The sequence below is a fragment of the Rhodotorula toruloides genome (genome assembly GCF_000320785.1).
Source record: "Rhodotorula toruloides NP11 unplaced genomic scaffold Scaffold7, whole genome shotgun sequence".
In the NCBI taxonomy this organism is placed as follows: domain Eukaryota; kingdom Fungi; phylum Basidiomycota; class Microbotryomycetes; order Sporidiobolales; family Sporidiobolaceae; genus Rhodotorula; species Rhodotorula toruloides.
The window spans coordinates 337,240-360,616 of record NW_015622967.1 but is presented as its reverse complement, the minus strand read 5'-3'; the positions used below and the strand labels follow the sequence as shown (position 1 = coordinate 360,616).

The 23,377-nt window shown below is 62.1% G+C and overlaps 9 protein-coding genes across 9 annotated transcripts; 6 read left to right on the top strand and 3 right to left on the bottom strand.

The window, feature by feature from the left end:
* Positions 1-350: 350 nt before the first annotated feature.
* RHTO_07531 (DUF1212 domain containing membrane protein) lies at positions 351-4,453 on the top strand (the record flags this gene model as incomplete). Its single annotated transcript, XM_016421187.1, has 7 exons — positions 351-2,000; positions 2,060-2,889; positions 2,950-3,500; positions 3,558-3,742; positions 3,804-3,861; positions 3,925-4,194; positions 4,251-4,453. 7 exons carry the CDS (start codon positions 351-353, stop codon positions 4,451-4,453), a joined length of 3,747 nt encoding a protein of 1,248 aa, XP_016274308.1.
* A 589-nt stretch (positions 4,454-5,042) lies between these two features.
* RHTO_07530 (serine/threonine protein kinase) lies at positions 5,043-8,444 on the top strand (the record flags this gene model as incomplete). The annotated part of the gene is made up of 5 exons (XM_016421186.1): positions 5,043-5,612; positions 5,668-5,895; positions 5,955-6,065; positions 6,123-6,323; positions 6,378-8,444. The coding sequence occupies 5 exons, from the start codon at positions 5,043-5,045 to the stop codon at positions 8,442-8,444; spliced, it is 3,177 nt and encodes a 1,058-aa protein (XP_016274307.1).
* Positions 8,445-9,462: 1,018 nt separating this feature from the next.
* Positions 9,463-10,928, top strand: RHTO_07529 (uncharacterized protein; the record flags this gene model as incomplete). The annotated part of the gene is made up of 3 exons (XM_016421185.1): positions 9,463-9,556; positions 9,641-9,976; positions 10,042-10,928. The coding sequence occupies 3 exons, from the start codon at positions 9,463-9,465 to the stop codon at positions 10,926-10,928; spliced, it is 1,317 nt and encodes a 438-aa protein (XP_016274306.1).
* Positions 10,929-11,372: 444 nt separating this feature from the next.
* On the top strand, positions 11,373-12,313 carry RHTO_07528 (uncharacterized protein; the record flags this gene model as incomplete). The annotated part of the gene is made up of 3 exons (XM_016421184.1): positions 11,373-11,519; positions 11,593-11,835; positions 11,900-12,313. 3 exons carry the CDS (start codon positions 11,373-11,375, stop codon positions 12,311-12,313), a joined length of 804 nt encoding a protein of 267 aa, XP_016274305.1.
* A 473-nt stretch (positions 12,314-12,786) lies between these two features.
* Positions 12,787-14,029, bottom strand: RHTO_07527 (uncharacterized protein; the record flags this gene model as incomplete). Its single annotated transcript, XM_016421183.1, has 5 exons — positions 12,787-13,105; positions 13,175-13,338; positions 13,405-13,649; positions 13,715-13,783; positions 13,885-14,029. 5 exons carry the CDS (start codon positions 14,027-14,029, stop codon positions 12,787-12,789), a joined length of 942 nt encoding a protein of 313 aa, XP_016274304.1.
* A 582-nt stretch (positions 14,030-14,611) lies between these two features.
* On the top strand, positions 14,612-16,356 carry RHTO_07526 (uncharacterized protein; the record flags this gene model as incomplete). The annotated part of the gene is made up of 8 exons (XM_016421182.1): positions 14,612-14,902; positions 14,963-14,987; positions 15,047-15,123; positions 15,192-15,310; positions 15,369-15,587; positions 15,648-15,725; positions 15,788-15,898; positions 15,963-16,356. The coding sequence occupies 8 exons, from the start codon at positions 14,612-14,614 to the stop codon at positions 16,354-16,356; spliced, it is 1,314 nt and encodes a 437-aa protein (XP_016274303.1).
* A 362-nt stretch (positions 16,357-16,718) lies between these two features.
* On the bottom strand, positions 16,719-18,537 carry RHTO_07525 (DUF250 domain containing membrane protein; the record flags this gene model as incomplete). Its single annotated transcript, XM_016421181.1, has 7 exons — positions 16,719-16,823; positions 16,886-16,956; positions 17,019-17,208; positions 17,265-17,766; positions 17,869-17,932; positions 17,990-18,008; positions 18,334-18,537. The coding sequence occupies 7 exons, from the start codon at positions 18,535-18,537 to the stop codon at positions 16,719-16,721; spliced, it is 1,155 nt and encodes a 384-aa protein (XP_016274302.1).
* A 199-nt stretch (positions 18,538-18,736) lies between these two features.
* RHTO_07524 (uncharacterized protein) lies at positions 18,737-20,550 on the bottom strand (the record flags this gene model as incomplete). The annotated part of the gene is made up of 5 exons (XM_016421180.1): positions 18,737-19,122; positions 19,179-19,240; positions 19,300-19,410; positions 19,472-20,015; positions 20,073-20,550. 5 exons carry the CDS (start codon positions 20,548-20,550, stop codon positions 18,737-18,739), a joined length of 1,581 nt encoding a protein of 526 aa, XP_016274301.1.
* A 1,189-nt stretch (positions 20,551-21,739) lies between these two features.
* RHTO_07523 (urease accessory protein ureg) lies at positions 21,740-23,236 on the top strand (the record flags this gene model as incomplete). Its single annotated transcript, XM_016421179.1, has 10 exons — positions 21,740-21,899; positions 22,033-22,111; positions 22,184-22,254; positions 22,322-22,420; positions 22,503-22,527; positions 22,582-22,679; positions 22,738-22,766; positions 22,830-22,843; positions 22,918-22,996; positions 23,060-23,236. 10 exons carry the CDS (start codon positions 21,740-21,742, stop codon positions 23,234-23,236), a joined length of 831 nt encoding a protein of 276 aa, XP_016274300.1.
* Positions 23,237-23,377: the final 141 nt, after the last annotated feature.

Genomic DNA, 23,377 nt, shown 5'->3' with positions numbered 1-23,377 from the left:
AGCGCCAGTCCTTTGAGACCGTCCAGTACAGCAACTCTGAAGCCACAGCAGCTCCGTCCAGTCGTTGCGAGTGCGTTGTTCGAGTGCAAGCCTCGTCGCGAGCGGACTTCTCTCGCCCGTTCAAGCCTTTCCCGCTTCCGTCCTTTCGAACGCGCTCTGTTCGCACCGCTTGGCTCGATAGCAACTCTGACAACGACAGCGACGCGCACAATGGGACTCCGCACCTCGCCCCGCCTCGCCTAGACGCGGAGGTCGGCCTCGAGCATCCCAAACTCCTTTCCCACCCTCACACACGCTCACACACCGCTCAGACTCAGCCAAGACTGCGCAAACTCGACTCGCGAGGGCCAATGGCGCCCGAAGAGCCACCACTCGACCCGCCGGCACCCGCTCTCCCCGACCTCGCATCCTCATCAGTCCAAGCCAACGACTTCGTCTCGGTGCCCGTCACGCCCGCGCCGACCCCTCCAGTTGGCACACCAGACGGTGCAGCGACTCCTGGCACTCCAGGAGCGACTGCGAAGCCCGCGCGACGGGTGCAGTGGAACGAGCAGGTCTCGGCGCACGTTTCCGTCCCTTTCTTCAGCGAAAGTGCGGCCGACGCACCGAGTCCGAGTCTCTCAGGGGAAGCTGGGGCAAAGAAGAGGAGGAAGAGCCTGTCGCTGGCCGAGAAGGGCGGCGTGGACGACAGGGCGGACCCGTTTCATGACCGGTATCGGCTCGACGATGTGCCCGTTTCGCTTGTGGGAGGAGAGGCGGACGGCGCGATAGAGGGCATTGTTGACCCAGTCGTCAAGAAGCTCGAGGTGTGGGTTGACCCGCTCGAGCGGGACGGTCTGCCTTCGATGCCCGCCGCCTCGGCCGGACTTGGGACAAACGATGCCGCGGTGGAGAGCGAGGAGAAGGCGAAAGGACTCGTCGGGCAGTACACGACGGGCGCGATGGGCTTGTGGGAAGGCTTGCGGCAGCGGAGGGCATCAATTAGTCGGATGAGGCGGTTCGAGGAGGATGTATTGGACGGAAAAGCAGGGCCGACTAGTCCTCGCGACCTCGGCACAAGCGACGAAGAGTCGCGAGCCGGCTCGCCGACTGCCCCTTCGGCGCCTCAGGGCAACGCTGGAATCCTTGCAGCGCTCATTGCCCTGAGCCAGCAGGAAGCTGCGGTAGGCGGAGGAAGCGCTCCGGGCTCTGCCTCGTCTTCCGCCATCCCAACTCCCCTCTCGTCCGTCCCGCCTTCTCCGACTCTTGCAGCAAAGCCAGGCACAGACTACGATTCGTCCGACGACGAGTACGAGCGCGAGCGGTTCATCGCGCGTCTTCGAGCCAAGCGCGCGAGCAAGAACGCCTTGCACGCAGCTTCGACGTCGGTCGCTTCAGCTTCGAAACATGCGGCAGGTACTGCGATACGTTTGGCGACGGGCGGGGCGTTCAAGCATAACCGAGGTAGGCAGAGTGCTGGGACGTCCGGGCGGTCGACGCGGGCTCCGAGCGAAGACAGGTCCGTGTCGCGCTCGAGGGCGTCCTCACCGACTGCTTCATCGCCCGCTTTCTCGCCTCTTCGCCGACCTTTGTCTGTCGGGTCGACTTCAGCGATTAGCGCCATCGACATTCCTGCCCCCGCTTCGCCCACACTCGCTGCACACAAGCGCTCCCGCTCCGCCACTTCGCTCGTCCAGCTCGCCTCTTCCGACTCTCGTTTTTCTCAGTCCGACTCAACGAGACCGCCGCACCGCTCCCACTCATCCAATACCCTCTCCCGCCTGCTCTCCTCCACCTCCCTCTCCCGCCATTCGCACACCTCTTCCCCTCCCCTTTCTCCAACTTCTCCAACAGTACCCGTGGGCGTCGCGATCCCTCACCGAGCGAAACTCAGCTCGGAACTGTCGAAGCGCGTGAGGAAGGTGGGGGACAGGCTCGGGCTGGAGTTGGAGACGGAGCGGACGAGGCCGAAGGCCGCAAGAAGCGAAGCGGGCGTGTTTGGCGGGTTAGTGTTCGGAGCGGTGCGTCCCTTTCTGGCTATTCACTCCGACTTGACGTACTGACGCTGTCAAGTATGCAGACCTCGCTCGTCGCTCCTGCCACTCCGTCCGGCACGACCATTGCCCCTATCCCGACTCGACCTGGGTACCACCTCTCCCGCTACTCCGCACCGGACGTGAACCGTCATACTCGCTCAGGCTCCGCCTCGCCTAGCCCATCCTCCTCGGCGCGCGCACTCTCACCACCACCACCACCTCGTCCGCTCTCCCCTCCCGCTCGTCCAGCCTTGTCCGCTCCTCGATCGCCCGAGTCGAGCCGAAAGAGCCTGAGCGAGATGGTCCGCGAGGAGGAAGAGCGGGACAAGTCGGGTAACGCGGCGCAGATGTTACAAGAGCGCCGGGGCCGGCGAAAGAAGGCAATTTTCTCTCTGCACGTCGAGACGGAGGACGACAAGGACGGGAACGGCAGTGGAAGCGGCAACTCGTCGCCTCGACCGGTCTTGTCCATCGACACTTCGGCACTCTCGCCTCCTCACGCTCTTCCGCCTCCGACTCGCAGCCCGATCTCGCCTACTGCATCATCAGCAATCTTCCGCTTCCTCGGCGCCGCCAAGTCGCCCAAGTCGCCTACTGGCTCGTTCTCGTCTCTGCACCAGGAATACTTTTCCTCGGGCCACCTCTCGCCCGTCCTCACTCCTGCCGAGAAGGAGCGCGAGCGAGCCGAGCGCCGCGCGGAGGAAGAGGCGAAGGAGCGCGAACGGGATCTGCGAGAGTGGCAGAAGGAGAAGCGGAGGAGGAAGAAGGCGAGGGAGAAGGAGTTGAAGGCGAGGAGGGTGTTCATCACGGCGCATGTGGCGGCCATCATTGAGCGGCAGGAGTTCATCCTCAAGCTCGCGAGGGCGTTCATGATGTATGTTCAGCGCCTACCTTTCACCCTTGGTTCGCGCTGACCCGCTTGCTCGCTTGACAGGTTCGGTGCACCTTCTCATCGTCTCGAGGCGCAGCTCCAGGCGACCGCTCGAGTCCTCGAGCTCCCGCACTGCTCCTGCCTCTACCTCCCCGGCTGTCTCCTCGTCAACTTCGGCGACCCCGCGACCTTTACCTCCGACATCCGCTTCCTCAAACAAGCGAGCGGCCTCGACATCGGGAAGCTCAAATCGACGTACTGGATCTATCACAAGGTGATACGTGACAAGATCAGCGTCGGGAAAGGCTCGACGGAGCTCGACGACCTCATGACCTCGCCGCCCAAGTACGGCCTGCTCCACCACGTCGTCGTCGGAGGCCTCGCGGGCGCCTTCATCATGCCCAGCGCGTTCTACGGCTCTTTCATCGACTGTCTCGTCGCGATCCCGCTTGGGAGCCTGCTCGTCATCGTCCAGGTCTTCCTCGCGAGGAACGACATGTACTCGTCCTTGTTCGAGATCGTCATCGCCTGCATCAATGCGGTCATCGCAGGCGCGTTGAGCTACACCGGCCACTTCTGCTTCTACTCCGTCGCAGCCGGTTCGATCGTCCTCAGTGCGTTCCCCTCACCTCCTTCCCCTCGATCTTCCTGACCCGCCCGTCATACCGCAGTCCTCCCAGGCTTCATCGTCCTCTGTGCCGCCCTCGAGCTTGCCAACCGCTCGATCGTTTCAGGCGCTGTGCGGATCACCTACGCCGCGCTGTACTCGCTCTTCCTCGGCTTCGGACTGAGTGTCGGGGCGGAGATCTACACGATGGGCGGGAGGGAGTCGATTGCGGGTGGCGATGATTACACGGTGCGCTCGCTTCTCCTTTGCGAGTCCGGTCTTGCGAGCTGACTTGAGTTGGCGACTATAGTGCGCCTACCTTCGCGAGGGAGCGCCGTGGTACCGCCAGACGATCCCTCAATGGTTCTGTGCGTCGGACCTACCTTTGTCGAGCTCAGAACCGAGCTGACAGGTCTCCCCCGTCCGCGCAGACTTCCTCACCGTCCCCGGCTTCCTCCTCTGCATGGCGCTCAAAAACGGCCAGCCCCTCTTCCGCCGCGACACCCTCGCCATGCTCCTTATCGGTTGCGCGGGCTTCGCAACCAACTTCTTCTCCGCCCGCGCCTTCAGCAATATGCCCGCCTTGACTTCGATGCTGGGCTCGTTCGTGGTCGGCGTGTCGGGGAATGTGTGGAGTAAGGCGACGAGGGAGAGCGCGTTTGTGGTGATGATCGTCGGGATCTTCATCCAGCTTCCCTCGGGTGCGTGCGACCGCCCCTTCGCCGCCGCTCTCCGGCTAATCACCTTCTCAACGCAGGCCTGGCCAACGGCGGACTCCTCCGTTTCGCCTCGGACTCGGCAACCTCGCAATCCAACTCGTTCTCGACCGCCGTCGACTCAGCCGCGGGCCTGATCCGCGTTGCAGTCGGCATGACAGTCGGGTTGTTCCTCGCGGCGGCACTAATGAACGTCATCTCGCGGCGAGGGAGGAGTCGCGGGTCGCAGCTGTCGACGTTTTGAGTCGCCCTCTCACTCCTTATTAGGTTCAGTCCAGCAGTATCGTTATGTCGTCGTCGTCGTTCGTTCGTTCTGTATCCCCCTCGTCCCTCCTGTCGTTCTTATCCCCCTCGCATTCCCTTACATCTTTCCTGTCCATAGAACCTAGACCACTCATTCTGCCAGGAGACGTAGACTCGTCTTGGTCGTCGCACACGCATCTTTGCATTCGCACTCGAATCTTTTTTTCTTCGTGGTTGGTGATCGACGGGTCAAGGTTGTGAGGTGGTCCCGAGACCCGGAGAATTGGACCCCGCGTTGACGGGCGATAGCGCGCGTCAGCGTCAGAGGGAGAACGCGACGAGCACAAGGAGGAAGAGGTTGTCGCGCGTCGTCGAGGAGGTGAACATCGACCTCGTCGCTTCTCTCGCTCTTCCTCAGTCAGACACAGCTTTCGACGCACGCGCTGCTCTTCGGGACTGTGCTCGCGTCCCCCGCACTTCTGGTTGCACCCCGCATCACCGCCGTCGCTCTCTTCTCATCCTCCCGCTCACCTCCTCCCTCTTTCTCGCTCGTGACACCTGCCGCAGACTGGCAAACTGGCTCGCAGTGCATGACAGCCACGCACGAGGCACCCACAGCCCACCCGCCGCCGTCCTCGCACCGCACCCGACCCGACTCGCTCCTCCACCTCCCTTATCATGGCAGACCGTCACTCGCCCTGTCGACGCTGACCACCCGCTCCTCATCCACCAGCCGCCTCCCCTCCCCTCTCAGTCCCCCAATACACTGGGCGATACACTCCCAGCCCCCGCCGTGCTTTCCCGAGCAGCCTTTCGGTCAACGCACGAGAGGTGGGGGACGAACAGGCGATCGACACAGGGTGCTCTTGCGCGAACGGCGCGCGAGCAGCGAAGACAGGAGCGTGGTGACGAGAAGACAGTCCAGGGCGTTCTGGAGTCCGAGCGGGTCAGAGACGGGCGGGGAGGACTCGTCTGCGCTCGACGATACCAGCACCTCGTCGAGCAAGGGCAAGGGGAAGGCCGTTGCATTCGTCGTGGGCTCGGGAAGCAGTGATGAGGAGGATGGAGACGCGCTGCCGGACGCCGGCGAGGTGGGTCCTTCGCGATACGGATCCTGGTCGTCTCGGGAACCCACGGTCGAAGAGATCATCCGTGCGCAAGTGAGTCCGCCTTCGATTCGCTACGAACGAGCTCTTCTCACCACGCCGTGCCCAGATACCGCAACTTATCCGGCAAATCGACTCGCAAGACCTCGACTCACTCCTCCCCTACGGCATCGCCGACTACACCTTCTCCCTGCATCCTCCCAGTCCCGACGTCTCTCGCTTGACCCCTGAACCATCAAGAGACCCAGACAAGCCGCCAGACCGCAAGCCGGATCGGATCAGTCTTGGGAGGGGCAAGTTTAGCGAGGTGTTGCTTGTGCGGAAGGGCGACACGGAGGTGCGTCCGCGCTCTACTGTCTGAGGACAACTCCCGACTCACACGCACTTTCGCCGCAGTACGCTCTCAAGCACACGCCTTTGCATCCTCACCACCACCTGATCTCGACCCGCCTGCTCCGCGAACCCCTCATCCTCGCCCAGCTTCTCCCGCACCGCAACCTCGTCAAGGTGGGTCTCCTCTCCACTCTCAGCAAAGCTGATCTGACACCTCGCCCGCGCTCGCAGGTCTTCGAAACGATCCGCACGCCCGGCCACTTCTACCTAGTCGAAGAGAACCTACGTTCGTCCGTCACGCTTGAAGCGCTCGTCACCTCGTCCCCTGGCGGGATCCTGCCGCTCGACCAGGCATGGAGCGTGTTGGAGCAGCTTTCGAGCGTCGTCAAGAGCTTGCATGAGCCGTTGAGGGTGTGTCATAGGGATATCAAGGTTCGTTCCGCCTCTCGCTTAGCTGCGGTTGCGTGGCTGACGTCGCTTGCGCAGCCCGAGAACATTCTCGTCCGCCTCGTCCCTCCTCCCTCCTCCGCACCACCCGATACTCCCCCAACCCTCCTGCTCAAACTCCTCGACTTCGGTCTCGCAACTCACTTTTCCTCCTCGACGCCCAAACTCACAACCTGCTGCGGCTCACCCGCATACCACTCTCCCGAACTCTGGCGCGGACTACGCGACAAATCCGGCTCGTCGAGGTACTACGGCGCCGAGATCGATATCTGGTGTACGGGACTCACCGTCCTTCGTTGCCTGAGTACGAATCGGTACCCGCTCGGGCTTGGGCATCAGTCAATGCAGGAGTTGGCGGATAAAGCGGTTGATGCGCTTCTCGCTGTCGAGGACGCACAGATAAGGCAGGTCCTGGCGGGATTCTTGCACCTTGACGGGGTGAAGAGGATGAGGGCTTTCGATCGCTTTTGCGAGACGTTGCCGCAGCGGCTTAAGGACCGAGCAGCGCGGGAAGGGCGGGCGGAGAGGGAGAAGGAGGAGGAGGATGGGCCGAGGGAGAAGAAGGAGTTCAAGACTACGACATTCGTGCCCGCCCCGCTCGCGCACCGGCTGCCGCTCTGCCTCGACGAGGACAGTCATGCCCGGAGTGAAGGACCGAGACTTGAGGCGGCTGTGGTGGGGGATGGACTGGCGGCGCTTGTTGAGCAGCAGGTCCTTCAGGTGCCGGAACGGGTGTCGAGGTCGATCTCGTCGGCGAGGACGTTACGGCCCGGGAGGGAGGTGTACGCCTCGCCTGAGTCGGTACCGAGTGGTCTCACAGCCGTCCGCGACGACTCCCCTCCTTCGCCTGAGACCGAAACGTCCTCGACTTACGGTACCGAATCCTACTTCACGCCCCTTTCCCGGCCGTCGATCTCGCTCGCTTCCGTCTCGAGCGGCTCGCGCTCGTCCTCGCCTGCTCCGCCCACACCGTCTGTCGAGTCGCTCTCGTTCGGCCACCAAGCCCTCCCTCCGCCTATCGAGCTCACACTCCTCAACCCGCACGACGAGCCGATCCGGCGAGCCGTCTCCTACATCAAGTATGCTCTGCGGTGCAAAGGCATCCTCTACCACGTTCGCGACGAATCAACCTCGTCCTCTTCCGCCTTGTCCGACGCACTGTCACCCTACTCTTCCCCGCCTTCGCTTCCGCCTACGCCCTTCATGCAACCTTTCCCCAATTTCCCCTTCGTCGACGCTCCAACCGCCACACCCTCTCGCGCCTCCTCCGTCCGCTCATCCCGCTTCGACGAAGAATCCTTCACCTGCTACCTCCAATGCGTCGTCGCGCTTCCCTCTCCCAACGACCCCGACAGCCCCGAAACCTCCCCTTTCTCCGCTACGACTCGCTTACGCGCCGCGCTCGACCGAAGCGAGACGCCCCTCCGCCCGGGGCTTCCTTCGCGCCGGCATACGTACACGGGTAACAGCCGGTCCGCCTGGACTCCGCCCGACCAGCCAGGCCGCTCAAGCGGGAAGAAGAGCAAGAAGGTCGAAGCGCTCGTCTTCTTCGTCTCGATCCGCAAGGCTGGGTCGATAGGGCCGGACGGAGCGAGCACGCCTGTCAGGCCGTCATCCCGCGCGAGTACGAGCAGTCGACGGAGGGTGGCGAGTCAGCCTACGCCTGCTGGGATGGCGCGAGCCGATGCTTCGCGCATCGTCATCACCTTGTCGGATGCTCGAGCGTTGCCATTCGTCCGCTCGGCTCTCGCTGTCGAGGACCTCGCGGCGAAGAACGGCTCGGGGGACGCCGATGCAGGCGAAGGACGCGGTCGTGGACGTAGTATCGGTCAGACGTACAGTCCTCGACCTGGACAAGGCGACAACAGCGGTTCAAGGGACGCCCGAGCGCGGCGGGAGAAGCGGGCATCGAGCGTGTCGGTCGCGATTGAGCAGCACGCGCGGGAGAAGCGGCAGGGCGATGCGGGCCTTGCGCAGGGACTGGGCATGACGATGGGTCCGCCGGCGCTCAAGCCTGTCAGGCGCGCATCGCAGGCGGGCAAGGGGATGTGGGAGTGGGGTCTGTCGGGATTGGTGGATCGGCTCGTCGGTGGTGGAAGTTCATGAGCTCTTGTCTTTACTCCGTTATGCGTCTGTTCTGTCGTCCTCATGCCTCTATCGCAACGCCGTTATCAGACTTCGCCGCTCGAGGCAGATTGAGAAGGTCGTTCCCGAGAGAGGGTTTCCCTCGCTGGCTGGCGCCGCTGCTGGGTTCTGGAGGAGACAAATACTGACAACAGCAAGCTCGTTCTGCGCTCGAGAGTTGCGGAAAGAGCCAGGTGCTTCCGCAAGTGACCTCTCCTCCTCGCGACTTCGACGCTTGCGTTCTTCTCACCACGCAAAGTCACTCGCTCTTTCCCGCATGTGCAGCTAGGTCTTCACGGTTCTCAGCTTACACACATGCTCGACAGACACCAAGGCTTTCAGCGGACCTCGACGATGCTCCTTCCCTCGCTCGCTCGGACCTCCTTGCGTACGGGGACTCACAGGGTGCGACGGAGCGTTTCTACGGCGTACAGACTGGAGCTAGCAGAGCTGGTACGGCATAGAAACGCTGGCCAGACTGACCTCGCTCAGCTTGCTCGTCGTTCAACATTTCCTCCTTCCTCCTCGCGTCGCTCGCCTCACGAACCTCGCTCCGCCTTCGGAGCTCGATGGTCGCCTGCAGTTTCTCCTCTGCGCATTCAACAACCGCTTCGCCCACCGCCGACTGAGTTCGCCTTAGCCCGACTCTCGCGGTCTTGCCTGACCCTCTTATCCTTCCCGTACCTCGAAACCGTTGGGACTCAGCTGATCGCGGACCGCCGCAGAGTTGGCTCTGGGTGCGATCGTGAAGGTGGCGGGACGAGCAGGAGCAACGGCGAAGCGAGGAGGCTCTGTTCCCGCCATTCGCTCTCTTCCTCGTCCTCTTACCTTCACACTCGCTCGTCCGCTTCGCTCGCTTGCTCACGATCATCCGAAACGCTTCACAATACGCGCACACCGAGTACACCTAACGAGACGCACCCGCACCGCTTCCCCCGTCAGCCTCCTTTCGTCCCTCCTCACCTCAACCAAGTCTCGCCTCCCGCGCGACTGCTCCACCATGGCGAGGGAGACGACGTCCGAGGAGGTCTTTGAAGGGCTCGTCGAGGGGTATCTCGCCAATCTGGGGCCGACGAAGCGAGGGAAGGCTTTGAGTGCGTCCATCACATCCCCTTCACCCTCCATCTCCGTTTGTTTCCACTGGCAGCGGGCACTGACGATCTCGCACGCATTTACAGTCGACGGCACCCTCTTCGCCTTCATCCTCGACACCCTCCGCGACCCCTCCGACACGACCCTCGGCGACTCTGGCGAGCGCTACTGGGCTCGCGCGCACTTCGAGTTCATCCGTCCGCCTGGCGACGAGAACGGCGAAGTACTCGGCCCGAACGGCGACCCGCTCGTCCGCTATTTCAGGATCAATCAGCGGACTCGCGCGAGGACGGCCGAGAAACCGGTGGCTCAGCGGCACGAGATCTACGAGATTGTCAAGGAAGCGCACGAGAGGACGAACCATGGAGGACGCGACAAGACGTACAACGCCGTCAAGGCTGAGTGGTCGCACATCCCGAAGGGTGCGTCGCGACTTTCGCTTCTTTGCCTCGCCTTCCCCAGCTCACTCTCTTCCTGCACTTTGCAGACCTCGTCACCGGTTTCATCAAGCACTGTCCAGCGTGTTCCAACGACCGAGAAGCGGGTTCCAGCAAAGCGGCGAAAGGAAAGCAGGTCAAACTGCCCACATTGAACTCGCTCAACCTGCCTTTGCCGCCTCCTCCAACTCCTTCGGCCAACACCGTCAAGCTTCGACCTCGCAAGGCGAACTCACGACCGGAAGAGGCGAAGGAGCGACATGAGCCGCTCGGAATGGCCGCCCTCCTCGTGGCCGCCAGCGCCCTCTCCTCCCCTCCGCTTCCCACTGACACGGCACAGGATGAGCAGCTTTTCGGCTCGTCACTCCACTCGCACTCTCTTGTTGCGGGGGCACCGGAGCACCGCTGGTCCTCCTCTTCGACCTCGTCCTTGCTGCACTCGCCGCAGCAATCGCCTTTTCGACCTATGTCCCTCTTCGACCCGCTCATCAAGTCTTCGACGTCGCTGCTCTCCGAGCCGCTCGAAACGTCGCCAACACTGAGTGCGCGACAGCTCACGCTCACTCCCGCCAGCTCGAACGACGGTTCGTCTGCCCAGGAAGGCCCTCTTCCCGTCCCTTGGCGGACTGGCGAAAGCCCGACCGACTTTGATCCGAGCTTTTGGCTCAATGACGAGCTCTGTGACGACGCTTGCGATGTTTGGGGCGCGACCTCGCCTCAGGCCTTACCCGGCACAGGCGCAGCTGCAGACTCGACCTCCTCTCCCCTACAGACCGCTCCGTCTCGACCCAACAAGCGCCGCGCTTCTTCCTTCGACTGTTTTGTTTCTTCCTCTTCTGCAGAACGTACTGACGAGCACCTCTATGGCGACGAGGCTTCCGACGCTCCGCCTACGAAGCGTCGCCGCGCTACTTGCTCTCCCTCTTACCTGCGCTAGCTTCTTACTCCGGCCGTCACTCCTGTGTTACGTCTGTCATTGACGCTCTGGTGTGCATGCTCAGTATCATCAAGGTGGTTGTGCTGTTCGCATGCGTTCTCTCCGTCTCCTCCTCTCTTCCTTCCCTACTGATGCCCTCTTCTGGCTCTCCCGCTTCCTACGCCCCAATGCATTGTTTCTGCAGCTTTCTCTCTTTCGCAACGCTCGCAGCTACTACGCAACACTCCTACCCAGCAACCACGCAAGCACCTTCCCCTCCTCTCTCTCTGCAACTCCCGCGCTGTGACCTCGTTCGTTCTTCGTTTTGCTTCCCCGTACCTTGCATTGCAATGCTTCCGTTCTCGCACTCTCAGCGAGCCCTACGAGTCCTTCGACCCGCCTCAAAAGTTGCGAAGGCTGTGTCCTTTCATCTCTCGCTCCCTCCGCCCACGCTACACCGCTACAATGGCCGACGCCGCAGACCTATGGGAGAGCGAGCTTGGCGCGTTCGATATCGAGGTGGACGACTCGGCTGCTGCGGCGAGGAGGGAGCGGATCGAGGCGAGTAGGAGGGCTGCCAAAGGGTACACGGCAAAGGTGGAAGAGCCTGGGGTGCGTTGCGCTTCTTCCGGTATGACTTGAAGCTCTCTAAGCGTGTGGCTGACTAGCGTTCGTGGCCCGGCAGTGGTTCAACGACCCCGACCAAGTCGCTCGCTCGAAAGGACCCGCCCGACCCGCTCTCTTTGCTCTCCACCAGCAGTACTACCTGCGCCGCTTCGGGGACGTGGTTCACGGAGGACTGGATTTGCTACGGGAGGGCGTCAAGGAGGAAACGGAGGTGATGGATCTGGTGATGAGGGCTGCTTTGCGGTGTGGGCAGGAGAAGCGGGAGGACGTGCTTGGGCTGGCGAGACAGTGGACTGAGTTCGTGCGTCAAGTCCTTCCTCAGACTCGTGTGCATGCCAACGGGCCCGCTGACTCTCGCAAACCAGCCCAACCTCCCCTCCCTCTCCCTCGTCTCCGCCCGGATCCTCCTCTCCAACTCCTCCCTCGCACCTCCCGTCTCTCCTGCCGCACCGACACTCCCAGACGCCGCTCCGCCCTCAGTACAACCAAACGAAGTCCTCTCCGCCTCCCTCTCGTCCCTCCGAATCCACCCCTCCCTCCCCTCTCCCCGCTCGTTCCTCTCCCGCATCCTCCTCTCATCCCATCCGCTCCTCTCGCAAGCTATAACCGACCCTTCCCTCCTCGACACGCGAAGAACGGAAGTGGAGAAAGAGCTGGAGAGGGTCGAGGTGGGTGAGAAGGAGAAGGAGGTTTTGAGGAGGGTTGTGGTTCGGGCGGAGAAGGGCGCGAGGGAGGAGGAGGAGGAGGAGGGCGTCGGGAGGAACGTGAGGAGTTTGTAAGGCGCGAGAGGAGGGAGTGGTATAGAACGGACGGTGCGTCCCGGTCGGTGCTCATTCGCTTTGCGCAGGATGCGATGAGCTTACGGGCGGCTGGCAGGCTGTTCTCCCGCACCCTCGCTCACATACAGCTTGACGCCAACGCGCGACTGCGCCGGAAACCCTGAACAACCACCTCGCGTCGCATCCTCTCCGGCATCGCTCAATGAACTCGCTCCGTCGCTCGACCCGACTCGGCACAACAAATGACTAGATGCACGATCCGGTTAACCCAAGAAACCAGAAGCGGGAAGAGGAAGGGGGGTATCTACGAGGAAAGAGGAGGTTCTATTGGTTCCTCATCGTGGAGGGGAGTATGCGTGAGATAAGAGTCCGAGGAAGAGGGGAGTCTGTGTACGGTGGAATGCAACAGGACTATAACGACGAGAAGAAAAGGTGTAGATGCACGTGCGAAGCGAAGCGAAACGAGACGACCCTCAAACCCTCTGCTCTGCCTCCGCCCTCCTCGTTGGAGTCACGACGCTCCCCTCCCTCCCACGTCCCTCAAACGTCTCATGATCCATCTCCATCCGCACTGCCTGCCCAACGCCTTCTTCATGGACGCGCTGGAGGGAGACGTGGTGTGGAGCTGGGACAGGGAGGTAGATCTTCTCCGAGGCGGTGTTGGGCGGGAGGGAGGTGGAGGAGGGAGGTTGAGAGGAGGGGCTGGAGGAGGAGGTGGGGAGGAGGGGGATAGCGCGTGGAGAGGTCCCGTGGACGGCGTCATAGTCGGCTGCGAGGAACATGACCACCGTCCTGTGCCAATCCCATTTCCTTATCAGTAACTCGTCCTCGCTTGGAAAGGGGAGAACTGGCCCGACTCACGCAGCGACACACCCCACCCATCCGATCCAAAGCAACACGACCCAAGCGATGTTGACGGCCCAGTCTTTGTACCTGAGGGGCGGGCGGAAGTAGTATTCGACTGCGACGCGGGCGACGGAGGGAGAGACGTGGCCGAGGATGGCGGAGTTGCGGGCGACGACGATCTGGGAGGAGGAGAAGAGGGGGAGTCAGTGGGAAGAAGGGGGGAAGGGAGGAGGGAAGGGACGTACGGTTGATCCGAGTGCGCAGGCGAAGATGCCGAGAGTAATGATCACCGCAAGCACCTTCTTCGTCGTCTGGTACCACTTGGGGTAGACGCGGCGTGGAAACTGAAGGAGGAAGAAGAAGTCGGCTCCGAAGAGGCAGGCGACGGCGACGCATAAGACGATCGTCGAGATCTCCATGTCGATCAGGTCGTTTTGGTAGAGGTGGGCGGGGGAGAAGCGGGATTCGATGTGTTTTTGAAGGTCTTCGTCTGCGCGCGAGAGGGGGGCAAGAGTTAGCGCGCGGAGTTGAAGGTCAGGAGGGAGTGGGACGCACACTTGTCGAGTGAGTAGGTCGCTGTGCATTCGGCGGCGAGGCAGACGAGCATGGCGACTTGGTACGCGACTGTTCCGGGGGCGAAGAACGGGGTCAGCTCGCTCGCTCAATCATTCCGCATTCCACCTCGTCGAAGCCAGCTCGACAGTCACAAAAGGGGGCGAACTCACTGAAGCGCTCCTTGCGCAAGTGCCACCTCGGATCAAACATCTTCTTCGAGCTGAACGCCTGGAAGTTCAAGTCTCCGAGCGGGAAGCCCCAGACGTAGGGTCCGCGCGGGACATAGTTCTCGTGTTCTGGGCCGACGCGTGGCATAGTGTTGGTCGGGCGGCGAGAGAGAGGGAGAGGGAGAGGACAAGGGAGGAGCGAGGAGATGACGCAGGGGGGGGGGGGGGGGGGGTGCGCTAGGAGCGTCGGACTGCGGAGCGGGAGTGACGGGTGAGCTCGCCGTGAGAGTGCATACAAGAGAGAGCGAGAGAAGTGCGCACGGTTGGTAGAGTGGCTGGAGCGGGATCTTATCCTGGAGGATGTGCGAGGGACAGACGCCGAGTGAAGCCGAGGAGGGAAGCGGGGCGAGGGTTGTGCTCGAGCGTGTGGTGCGGTGGTGTGCGGTGAGAGAGAAGAGTGGACGGAGAGATGTGCAGGTGGGTTTGAGTACGAGTGGCTGACTCGTCGCTGAGCAAAGCAGAGCGAAGGGAACAGCGCGTTCGGCAACTGCGGCGAAAGCCAGCGCGGGAGCAAGCAAGCGAGGCTCGAGCGCGGCACATTTGCTAACTTGTAATCGCGTAATCCGGGACATTACAATCCAGACTAATGACTTCACACACTACCACGGACAGACTCACCGTGGACTGACTGCTGAACGCTGAACACGAGCAGCTGCTGCACCTTGGGGGCATGGCCACAATCACGGTCACCGCACCGCCAGACGACAGCGAGCACCCGCGCTCGTCGCTCACCAGCACCTCGTCAACCTCGCCCTCGCCCTCGTCCGTTTCGCCTCTCCACCTCGCGGCCCCTCCCCTGGCCACCACACGCGGCAGAGACCGCTCAGCCTCGAACGCGACACAGCCCGAGACTACCATCCTCAATCCCGACCACCCACCGCCGCTCAACTTTCACTTTGGGTGGAAGGGACCCGTCCTCTACCTCGTCTTCCTCCTCGTCTGCAACGTACTCATCCCCTGCGTCAGTGTCACTGTCCTCACACCTCCAGTGTAGCCAGGCTGACCCCGAGTGTCGTCGCAGCTCCTCTATTACCTCCTCCGCATCTGTCCGTCCCGCTTTCTCCCCTCCTTCGCTTCCTCAATCACCAACGATTGTCCCGCGCAGACACCCGCCTCGACGACAAAGAGCTTATCGGCATCGGCTCCGCCGCACTCGGCGTCTCATCCTGCTTCGACGCTCCGGTGCGGTTATGGAAGCGTGCGTTCCCTCCATTCCCCTCCTCGCTCCTTCTTCTCCCGCTGACCGAAAGCGAACAGTCCTGCGACATCGAGCCAAGTATGGACCGCTTTATTACCCTTATATGGCGGACCCGGCGTTTGAGCCTGCGGGCAAGAACCGCTTGATGCGGAATATCCCTCGCTCGTGGTGGTTCGTCCCCTCCCTTCCCTCCTTCCGAGACCCTCGCTCACGCACACGCTCTGCACAGGCACCTAGACTTCACGATGCACACCTACACCCTCGCACTCTTCACCTTTGCCATCCCACTCGCCATCGCCCCCGCCATCCCACTCTACAACTTCTTCCTCCTCTCCTTCCCCATGCTCGTCGCGCCAATCATGATTGTCTTTGGGTTGACGTTGAAGAGTTGGAAGGGGTTGAGGTGGTGGATGTCGAGTGATCCGCCGAGAACGCCGACCAAGCCTGCGTCAGTCCGCGACTCTAGCTCGGAGGTAGTGATGTGCTGACGGATAGGATGGCGGCGCAGGGTCTACTACATCCTCGAAGACGTCGGAGCAGTCGACTTCCGCCTCGGCCGCGAGTGGCGCAAACGCTGTCAAACGCGGTCCGTCCCCCATCCCCCTCTCCCTTCTCCCTTCAGTCGGGCTGACGTCTGCAATCGAGCAGCTACGCCGCCTCACCCCCGTTCCGTACCCTGATGTGGTGGCAAACCCTCTACTGGACGTTCGGAATGGCGGTGTTCATCGGCGCGACTGCAGCAGTGGACTGGACGACCGAGTGCATCTCCTTCCCTTCCCGTCTCCCACTCGCAGCTCGCTAACGCCCGCCCCTCCGCAACCAGTCTCCAACTCGGTTTCGGACTCTGCATCTCCCTCCTCTTCATCTGGGCCCTCCCCTGGTCGCTCCTCTCCTACCTCCTCATCCACCGCTCTCTCCTCTCTGAACGCGAGTGGTGGAGGACTCATTTTGAAGAGGTCGTGTGTAGGAGTCTTGTGCGTCAGGAGGGGGAGGGCGGGGGGGAGAAGGCGGTTGGAGTGGGAGTCGAGAGTGAGGGCGAAAGGAGGGGCGGGAGGACGAGGGGGTATAGCGTGCATGCGAGGTTGGAGGCTGGACCTGCGGCGATGGCGGGGGAGATGAGGGAAGTCGAGGGGGCGACGGAGTCGCGATTGGTCGGACGCGCGCAAGCGGAGGAGAAGCGGGAGGTGGGAGGAGGCCGAGCGGTGGAGAACGTATAGCAGCGGCACACGTCGCACGACGAGCTTCGTATCCTAGACGCCTTTAATCTGCGCGCGATGACCTTCCTTGTAGCCTCATCAATCCTTTCCCTCCGCACTTCCAGGTCTTGTAGTCGTCCGTCTTCTACGCAACTGCAGTAATTCGTCGTTAGTCACAGACGCGCAGTCAGCGGATGCTCGCGAGCGTGAGAGCGACAGGAAGGTCGCGAGGTCGCGAAGGTTCACGCCACTCTCCTCCTCTTCCCCTCTGCCCGGCGTGATGGTCAAGACAAAGCCGAATCGAAAGTCCGTTGCATACCACTTCTAGCCCCACCGCCCTCGATTTCCTCGCTCTGGCAGCCTCGCAGACACGCCGCCACCCATCATCGCCCAACAAGTCGCTTGGCCTGCGCGACATAAGCCGCCATGACGTCCTCTGGAGTCTTGAACACGAACAAGCCGAGGAGGGCGATCCCGTAGCCAAACATCTACGTCGCGTCGACGAGAGGGTTAGTGAGAGCGAAGAAGGGGAAGGAGGGGGGAGACGCACTTGGAGGAAAGTGACGGTTGAACCGAAGAGGACGACGGAGCCAACGACGAGGAGGATGTCCTTCAAGACGCCTGATGGGACCACAGCTCGTCAGCGTGCATCGCGTGAGAGGGGGGAAGAGCGAGGGACGCACCAGAAAGGGTCAACACGAGCGAACTCGCGCATCCGATGAGGAACACGACCGAGATGTTGAGGAGGAGTGCGACGTTACAGTTGAGGAAGAGGGTGAAGGCGCCGACTCGGGGGAGGACCTGCTCGAAGGGGGCCCAGCCTTCGAAGATGGGGATGAGGAGGGAGTTGAAGGCGGCGCAGACGGGGGCGTACTGCGAGGAGAGCCGTTAGTCGAGGACGGTCGGGAGGGTGATGAGCGGAGACGCACGTAGTAGAGCGAGACGAGCGGGTCCATTCGAAGACCGCTCAGCAGCTTCTGAATCGCGACGAGGCGGGTCGCCTCGAAGAGGATGCCGAAGCACTGGAAGATGAAGCCCGAGAAGACAAAGTTGAGCTCGCCGTACGAGGCGAGCGCGACGCCTGCCGAGATGGCGACGACGATCGTCGCTGTGCGCTGGTTGAACCGCTCGAGGCCCATCAGGACCGACATGCCCATGACGGCGACCGAGGTAAACGCCTTGAGCATCTGGATGAATGAGACGGTGAGGGTGAGGTACGCGAGGTTGGAGAAGATGAGCGACGCCGAGAAGAGACCGCCGATCGGGACGATGTTCTTGTACCACCGATCCCAGGTCATCTCGACGTTGTCGAGGCCGTCGAGGAGATGCGTGAACCTCCGCATCAGGCGGGTGCCGACAGTCGCATAGGCCAGGTGGGTTGTCGTGAGGAAGATGGGGAACCGGAAGTTGAGGTCTCCAGGGTCGTCGCCGCTGCAAGTCATGCGTGTCAGCATCTCCGCTGCTCCTACATGTCGCTGAAGCGCGACCTGCGCGAGTCGCGCGGAACGGTGGACTTGACGAGGGGAGACGCACAGGATCCAGGCATTGAAGAGAATGACGGAGCTGCTCAGGGCGATCCAGATCGCAATGATGGGTGCTGTGGGGTGACGGGTTCAGTACACGGAACATGCGTGAGGAGCGCAAGGGAGCTCACCAGGGTGAATCTTCTTGACCTGGAGGACGAGGGAGCGAATGAGGTGTCAGCAGCGTCCCTCCGTTCCGCGCGCGTGCTGCCTCCGACTGCATCATTCTCTCCAACTGTCGTCGCCTGTCCGCCTGGGCCGTAACCGTCCATAGAGGCTAGCACCTCCTCATCTCTCCCAACCCCCGAGCCGCTCCCGAAGAAGCGAACCATGCTGCCGCGCCTCTCGAGGCCCGTAGACGGTCGCAAGCAACCGCAAAAGCTTCGCCAGCCGCGTCCATCCCGCCTGGAACCGCCCGCAACCTTTCGCAGCCCGCGACTCGTGGAGAGAGCGATGAAAGCAACAAAGAACGCACCGCGGTCGTCTGGTTGCTCGTGACGGGCTGTGGCAGACTCTCCGACTCCTCGAGGTCCTGCAAGTCCGCCTTGAACGCGTCGTCGTTCGCCCTGGTCCCGGACTTCCCGCCCAATCCTTGTCCCGCCGCGTCCTCCTCCGCCAGCAAGCGGTCGGCCTCTTGTTCGGCCGTCAGGTCCTCCAGAGCAATCTTGTTTGAAGCCATAGCGGCAGCGGCGACCCTACGGCGAGACGAAGCGGAAGTGCGGCTGTCGAAGGAGCGCGCCGACGACGCGAGGCTGCGAAGCGAAAATCACAACTCGTCAAGATGGACAGATCCAATGCTACAGAGACATTGACAGAATGGATACAGAAGTATAAAGGAGTTGGAAGAGGGTATCAGGTCGCGAGGGGATACAAAAAGTCTAGGCGAGGATGGTCTTCGAGTTGTTCTGGGCGCCAGGCCCAACGCAGATGGCGAGCTCGTACAGTGCAGAGACAAATTGGCTCTGAAGGGTGTTGCCGATGACGCGGGTCGGGTTGTAGACGAGGGGCTGCATCGCCGGCATGTTCGGCTGGCAGCTGGAGGAAAAGACACCGCCGAACTCGGCCGCGTAGAACGAGTTACCGGTGATAGTCGCCTGGTCGTGACTGTTGACGCTGATGCCATAGCCGAAGTAGCCGGTCGGGCCAGTCGAGAAAGAGTTGTCGCTGAAAGAACCGCCGTAGGTATGCGGCTGGAGGGCGGAGTTGGAGTACCACGTCGAGGGTCCAGCGGCAATCCCGACCTTGAGCAGGCTGTTCTTGGCAACTAGCAGTGCGGGACGCGTCAGCGGAGAACAGGTGATGAAGCACGAGCGAGCTCACTGAAGCGGTTGCTAGAGACGGTCGTGCCCGAGTAGTCGCCCGCGAAGGGGTTGTAGTCGACGCTGCGAGTTGCCAATAGTCAGCCTAAGAGAGTCCAGAAGCGCGACTCAAGGCGACGCACGCGTTGATACCGCCAAGGAGTTGGCGCTGGTCAGCGATGATGGTATTGCCCTTGACGGTTGAGCCAGGGGCGCCAAAGATGACAATGCCGCCGTCGGTGGCGTCAGTGATGCTGCAGGACGTGTCAACGTCAGCAACACGTCAAGCAGAAGAAGACGGGGTCATTGACGCACGTGTTGCCGGTCGCAATGCTGTTCTTGCAGGCCAGAGACAAGCCGTCCGCCCACTGACCAGGCGGGTACGTCCCCGTGTCCCTCTTCATCTTGACCATCCTGAACTGCTGGGCGCCGGACGGAGCGTGACCGCTCGGGCCGAGCTCGTTGTTGAGAACCTTGGACCCGCTGCATGAGTTCTGGTACCCTTCAATCAGGTGCAGTGCGGACCAGCCACGCGGGTCATAGCTCTTGACGTTCTGGATGACCTGGCCGCGGTTGTTGCCGCCCATCTCGATCAAGGCGAGTCCGTTCGGTGCCCAGCCGAGGCCGTCGCGATTCCCATTGATGATGACGTTCTTGAGCGTGACGCCGTTGTTCCCGTCGTCTGCACCGTAGATCGCGCAGGTCGTGCTCGAGTCGTTGACGGTCAAGACGGCGCGCGTGGAGTCGAAGGGAAGGCCGCCGGTCTGGAGGGTTTGGTTCGCGGCGTAGAAGTAGATGCTCGTCTCCAGGTCGATATGAGCGTTTGGGCAGAGGTTGACGGTCGTACCAGCGCCGCCATCTGCAGGAAGAGAGAGGGTGAGCCTACGAGAGGTGACGAAAGAAGCGTCACACGCACAGTAGAAGAGCGAGTTGATGACCGACGCGTTGTACTTGCTGTCCAGGCAAGTCGACGACCCCATCTGCTGCAGAGGCGGGCGCGGGTCCGAGTACTTAGGCCTTCCACCGCAGCCGAAGAGGCCGCACAGGACCCCGTTGAGGAGCGACGGGACAGTCTTGAGCACGCCGTCGATGTTGAGTGTCGTGGCCGAGTTGACGAGTTGCAGTGCGGCTTGGCCGAGTACGCTGAAGGTCGTCGCCGTCGTTACGGTAAGCAGCGTAGCGACTTGTTCGACGGGAAGGAGAGGAGGGATGGGCGGGTGGATGAAGGCGGGAGTCGGCGCAGGCGAGGCGGTGTTGAACGGCGGAAGAAGGCTAGTAACGGTGCGGCGTTCGAGGGTCTTGGTTGGTCCGGTGGAGCCTGCGCCGGCAACTGGCTGAGAGACGACGGCGCCGATCCACGCCGCGACCAGCGCCAGGCGAACGAAGCCGAGCATCGTGAGGGAACGTCGGAAGGTGTATATGGCTTAGTGAGCGTGGTGAAGGAGTGACTGGCGGGTTGGTCGCCTCGAGAGGGAGAGGAGGACGCAAAGAAGGCGTAGCGGAGGACAAAGTTCGGAGCCGGCTGTGGGAATGTCGCTCGGTCTAGCGGACTGCGGGCGTCGGCTGAGAGGAAGGAAGGCGAGGATCGAAGGAGAGCACGACGGAAGAGTGAAGCGAAGCGGGACAAGACAGCGAAGAGTTGGCCGTCTCGCCGGAAGAACGACGAGCGAGTATCAGGGCTAGCGACTGGCGACCCTCGGCGCAGGGGCCGTGCGACCTCCTGCTTCGAGGCAGATGTGCCGGGCGAGACGGGTCTGCAGCGACACATCCGGGCGATCCTGCGCTCCTGCCTGCGAAGGAGCCGTGAGAACGAACAACGTGGACGATTGGAAGCTCAGACTTGCCTGTCGACTGCCGTATCGGGTTCCGCTTAATCAAGGATGACCTTCCTGAAGGAGGGAGTTGGGAGATTGACGAAAGGGTCGAGGCGATGGAAGTCCGCAATCCCCTTGCCGCGTCTTGCACGCGAGCGACGCAAGGGATACTGTTCGCAGGACTGTCGGCGATGTGCCCAGACAGCATTGCGCGAGTGCGAGGGGTCTGGCGAGCAAACAGCAGGAGAGCGAGGAGGCGGCGTCTACGGCTGCGAGTCGCGCGGGACGTTCATGCTGCGCAAGCGGCGGTATTGCTGATGCTGGCGCACTGCGTCTGGGGTCCAGCTGGCTGAGCATGAGTGGCAGGTGCCAGAGGAGCGCCAAACGAGTTCGGCTGCCCCACCCTCGCTATCCTCGCTCACACGCAGCTGTTCCCGGCTGCTGACTGGCTGAAGAACTGCTCAGAAGGTCTGTCGTTTGCTCGCCATTGCCGCTGTATCCCACCCGCGCGCTGAGACCGGTCACTCTCGCCTCATCTCGTCCTCCGCTTATCCAGACCTTGGTGAGCGAGAATTCCCTCATATCGCGTATCGCCGGCCGCTGAAGGAGCCTGGTCAATATGGTGGGTATCTCGAGGGTCTGTACATGCTGGGAATCTGACCAGTGTGCCGCCTCGAACCTGCAGACCGCTATCAGCCAACTTCGACCTCCCTAAATACTTCTGCCATCCTCCCATCCGTCTTTCTATACCCGCAAAACCGAGCACACAATGGCACCGACCGCCCAGTTCATTCCCGCGCCCGCCCTGCCCGGCTCGAAGCCTTCCTTCTCCTCCTCCGCTTCCCCCGCTTCGCACTCTCACTCGCACGGCTCGCACTCGCACGGCGCTGAGGAGCATGGACACACGCACGAGGTCCTTGATCACCCTGGTGAGCTCGGCGTTTGGCTTGGAAGGTTGGGAGACGAGCCAGAATTTGCTTGTCGTCCTCCGCATCCTCGCGCATGTGCTGCGATGGGCCAAAAGTCGCGTTGATTGACCCTCACTTTCCACAACACACACAGGCAAGTTCACCGAGCGCGACATGCCCGACTTCAGCAAGCGCAACTGGGAGGAGCGAGCGTTCACAATCGGTATTGGCGGGTGCGTTTCGCTTCGTCCGCTTACTCGGAAGTATCGCGCTGACCGGGGGGTCGGTATGGAACGCTCTGTTAGACCCGTCGGTACCGGCAAGACGGCGTTGACTTTGGCTCTGTGCCGCTACTTCCGCGACAACTACAACATCGGTGCGCCCCCGTTCCTCGTACATCGCCTGGACGGACTTGGGGGCTTACTGGGCATCGCTGGCGACAGGTATCACGACTAACGACATCTTTACCGTGGAGGACTGCGAGTTCTTGATCAAGAACGAAGCACTTGCGGATCCTGGGCGAATCCGCGCCATCCAGACTGGTGCGCTGGCGACTCCTCCCCTTTCCCCGCCCTAGTTGACGTCTGGTGCCCTAGTTGACGTCTGGTGCCACTTTCCCGACAGGTGGATGCCCTCACGCTGCGATCCGGTACGTCCCCTACCCCTTCCTTGGGATCGCAAGGCTGACCTTCGGTTGCTTCAGGGAGGACATCTCCGCCAACCTCGGCGCGCTCGAAGACCTTCAGGCGACCTATGGCTGCGACTTCCTGATCGTTGAGAGTGGCGGAGACAACCTCGCAGGTACGCCGGCCGGTTCGCATTCGCGGAAGCCGTCCACTGAGCGGTCCTCCTTGAGCAGCGAACTACTCGCGCGAACTGGCGGACTTTGTGCGTTTTCATCGCTCTCTGCTACTCAACTAAGGGTGTACTGACTCGCGTGGGCTTCGCCAGATCATCTACGTTATGTGGGTCGCCCCTCGCCCATCCGCTCGGGGACCGTTTCTCCTCGTACTGACTCCACACCTCTTTCCTTCTCCAGCGACGTAAGCGGCGGCGACAAGATCCCTCGCAAGGGTGGCCCTGGCATCTCGCAGTCCGACTTGCTCGTCATCAACAAGGTGCGTTTCTTCAGCTCCCATTCTCCGCTCTACGACCTGATCCGCGTGCGTCTCTGCCTCTAGATCGACATCGCCCAGTACGTCGGCGCCTCGCTCGAGGTGATGAAGCGCGACTCGGACAAGATGCGCGACAACGGCCCGACCATCTTTGCGTCGGTCAAGCAGGGCGAGGGAGTCGAGGGAGTTGCTGAGATGATTCTCGCGGCGTGGTCGGCTGCGACGGGGAAGAGCAAGAAGTAGCGTCTGAATGCATTGCAGTCCGTAGCTCTAGCAGCGGTTCAAGTTGGGTCAAGCAACTTCCCAGGTGGAGCCGACGAGAGGAGGAAGCAAGACGTTATCCTCGCTCACACCGCCGCTCGCGCTGCTGCGAGGGCTTGCTAG